The following is a 2,422-nucleotide window of genomic DNA, read 5'->3' as shown; positions in this document are numbered from 1 at the left end:
TTAGAAACTAAATAAAAAGTCATGAGGATTTTTTCCCTAAAATACATGTAGAGAGAAGGTGAAGATCTAGATTTCAAAGTCAAAGCCAAGATGCTCCATTATAATGATGCAGGAAGCTGGCACATGACCCACACAGATAGGAAGGGGAGAATCAGGGTGAAGTCCTCTACCTTCCATCAAGCTGATTCATAAGCTTTTATATAGGCAGATGAATAACAAAAAAAAATTGGTAATAGACTGCTGGCTTTCAGCATCATTTGGAAGTGAATTTGTCCTAGGAACAGCAAGGTTGATTTGTGAGATGGTGGTTCTTTGGTGAGATTTTCAGCAGCAGGAAGGCTGGCAGCAGGTGGACACACAGCTGGGGTGGCAGCAGGTGGTCCTACAGTAGACGGGGCAGCAGCAAGGCTGGCAGCAGCTGGATCTGCTGCAGGTTTGTCCACAACTGATGGACCCACAGCACGTAGGCTGGCAGAAGGTGGTCACACAAGTAGGTTTGCAGCAGGTGGTCCTACAGCAGGTGGTCTGACAGCAGACAGGGCGGCTGCAAGGCTGGCAGCAGCTGGATCCACAGCTCTGGTCTCGGCACCCAGGCAGGCAGCAGCACGTGGGGTGGTAGCAGGTTCTATGGCAGTACACGGGTGCACAGGAGGCTGGCTGGCAGCAAGGCTGACAGCAGTTAGAACCACCGCAGGTTTGTCCACTGCTGCTGGATCCACAGCAGGAGGGCTGACAGCAGCTGGACTCACAGCAGGTGGGCTGGCAGCAAGTGGTCACACAAATAGGCTTGAGGCAGGTGGTCCTGCAGCAGGTGGTCTGACAACAAACAGGGGGGCAGCAAGGCCGACAGCAGCTGGACTCACAGCAGGTGGGCTGGCAGCAGGTGGTCACACAGGTAGGTTTGCAGCAGGTGGTCCTGCAGCAGGTAGGTTGACAGCAAGGGGAGCAGCAGGAATGGCTCATGGTGTCAGGTGTGGAGGGGTGGCTTCTGAGCAGAGACAAATTTCTCAGAATCTGAATACCTCTTCTCTACCAGACCTTTTATACTCTGGTTCCCAAATTTAGGACCAATGAATAGAATTTTCCTTGTTATTATTTATAACTTTTTTCATGATCCATGGAAAATTGCTTAAGGAGGAAGTGTTCCCTAACTATTATGAATATTCTGAAAATAGGATTATTCTCCTAGTTAATATTAAACCATAGGGACTTATTTCCAGAAACGGGAGAAACCATCAACATCCATACCCTTATTTAAGTATGAATCATCATTTCTCAAGACAGACTTCATCCTTTTGTGACCTGTCAGTTAGGATAATTTGTAGAAGATTTCAGAGCCATTGTCCCCACCTACATTTTCCTCTTGGAGCTACTTATATTGGGATTCACCCCTCAAGACAGGTGAAACAAAAGTGATGAATTCAACTCATATTTTAACACATTCTGAATTAAAGTTACATTTTAACAAGGCTTTCATCTATGCCACACAAAATTCAATGATAGATAAATCTGTGAGTAGGAAGCTTTTCCACTTGGTATCTCATTTCCTAAAAACGAGGGACTGAGCACAGAAGAGTTGATGCTTTTGAACTGTGGTGTTGGAGAAGACTCTTGAGAGTCCCTTGGACTGCAAGGAGATCCAACTAATCCATCCTAAAGGAGATCAGTCCTGGGTGTTCATTGGAAGGACTGATATTGAAGCTGAAACTCCAATACTTTGGCCACCTGGTGCGAAAAGCTGACTCACTTGAAAAGACCCTGATGCTTGGAAAGATCGAGGATAGGAGGAGAAGGGGACTACTGAGGATGAGATAGTTGGATGGCATCACTGACTCAATGGACATGAGTTTGGGTAAACTCCAGGAGTTGGTGATGGACAGGGAAGCCTTGCGTGCTGCGGTTCATGGGGTCTCAGAGTCAGACACGACTGAGCAACTGAACTGAACTGAACTCACTATATTAAACATTATCTTTCCTTGCTTAACTCCAAATCTGCTGACAGACCTGATAACAGACTTGCTCTGGGGACGCTATCTTTATTAATACATTTAACGACAAAGGGAAAAGTTTCAAAGCTGCTAATTTGACAACTGAAATATTTTTCTTTGAATTTAAGTTTCAAAGAAAGGCTATGGAGGATGTCAAAGTGGGTAAAGATGGGCAAACGTATGGTGAAGGAAACCATACCTTTGATGATGATCATTCGGTAGTGTATACAGAAATCTAAATATAATGTTACAAGCAAAACTCAATGTTATAAGCCAATAAAAATATACAAATGTCAATAAATTATAAACATGCAGGAACAAAAGGGACAACAATGACTCAGTGGAGCAAAGCATAATATTTTGGATACTTAGCAATTTCCATATTTGTAACCTTTTGAAAGAAAGAGCAGAGTCAGTCTTCCGACAGGCACTAG

General features: G+C 44.5%; 1 protein-coding gene across 1 annotated transcript; it reads right to left on the bottom strand.

The window, feature by feature from the left end:
• Positions 1-324: 324 nt before the first annotated feature.
• LOC133231484 (keratin-associated protein 9-2-like) lies at positions 325-1,023 on the bottom strand. Its single transcript, XM_061389877.1, has one exon. The coding sequence runs from the start codon at positions 961-963 to the stop codon at positions 325-327; it is 639 nt and encodes a 212-aa protein (XP_061245861.1). The 5' UTR covers positions 964-1,023.
• Positions 1,024-2,422: the final 1,399 nt, after the last annotated feature.

This window comes from Bos javanicus, chromosome 19 (assembly GCF_032452875.1).
Source record: "Bos javanicus breed banteng chromosome 19, ARS-OSU_banteng_1.0, whole genome shotgun sequence".
Lineage (NCBI taxonomy): Eukaryota > Metazoa > Chordata > Mammalia > Artiodactyla > Bovidae > Bos > Bos javanicus.
Note: the sequence above shows the minus strand (reverse complement) of the source record. Positions and strands in the feature narration are given on the sequence as shown.

Excerpts from the sequence above, each read along its gene's own strand:
- LOC133231484 (XM_061389877.1), bottom strand. The coding sequence starts at position 963 with ATGAGCCATTCCTGCTGCTCCCCTTGCTGTCAACCTACCTGCTGCAGG.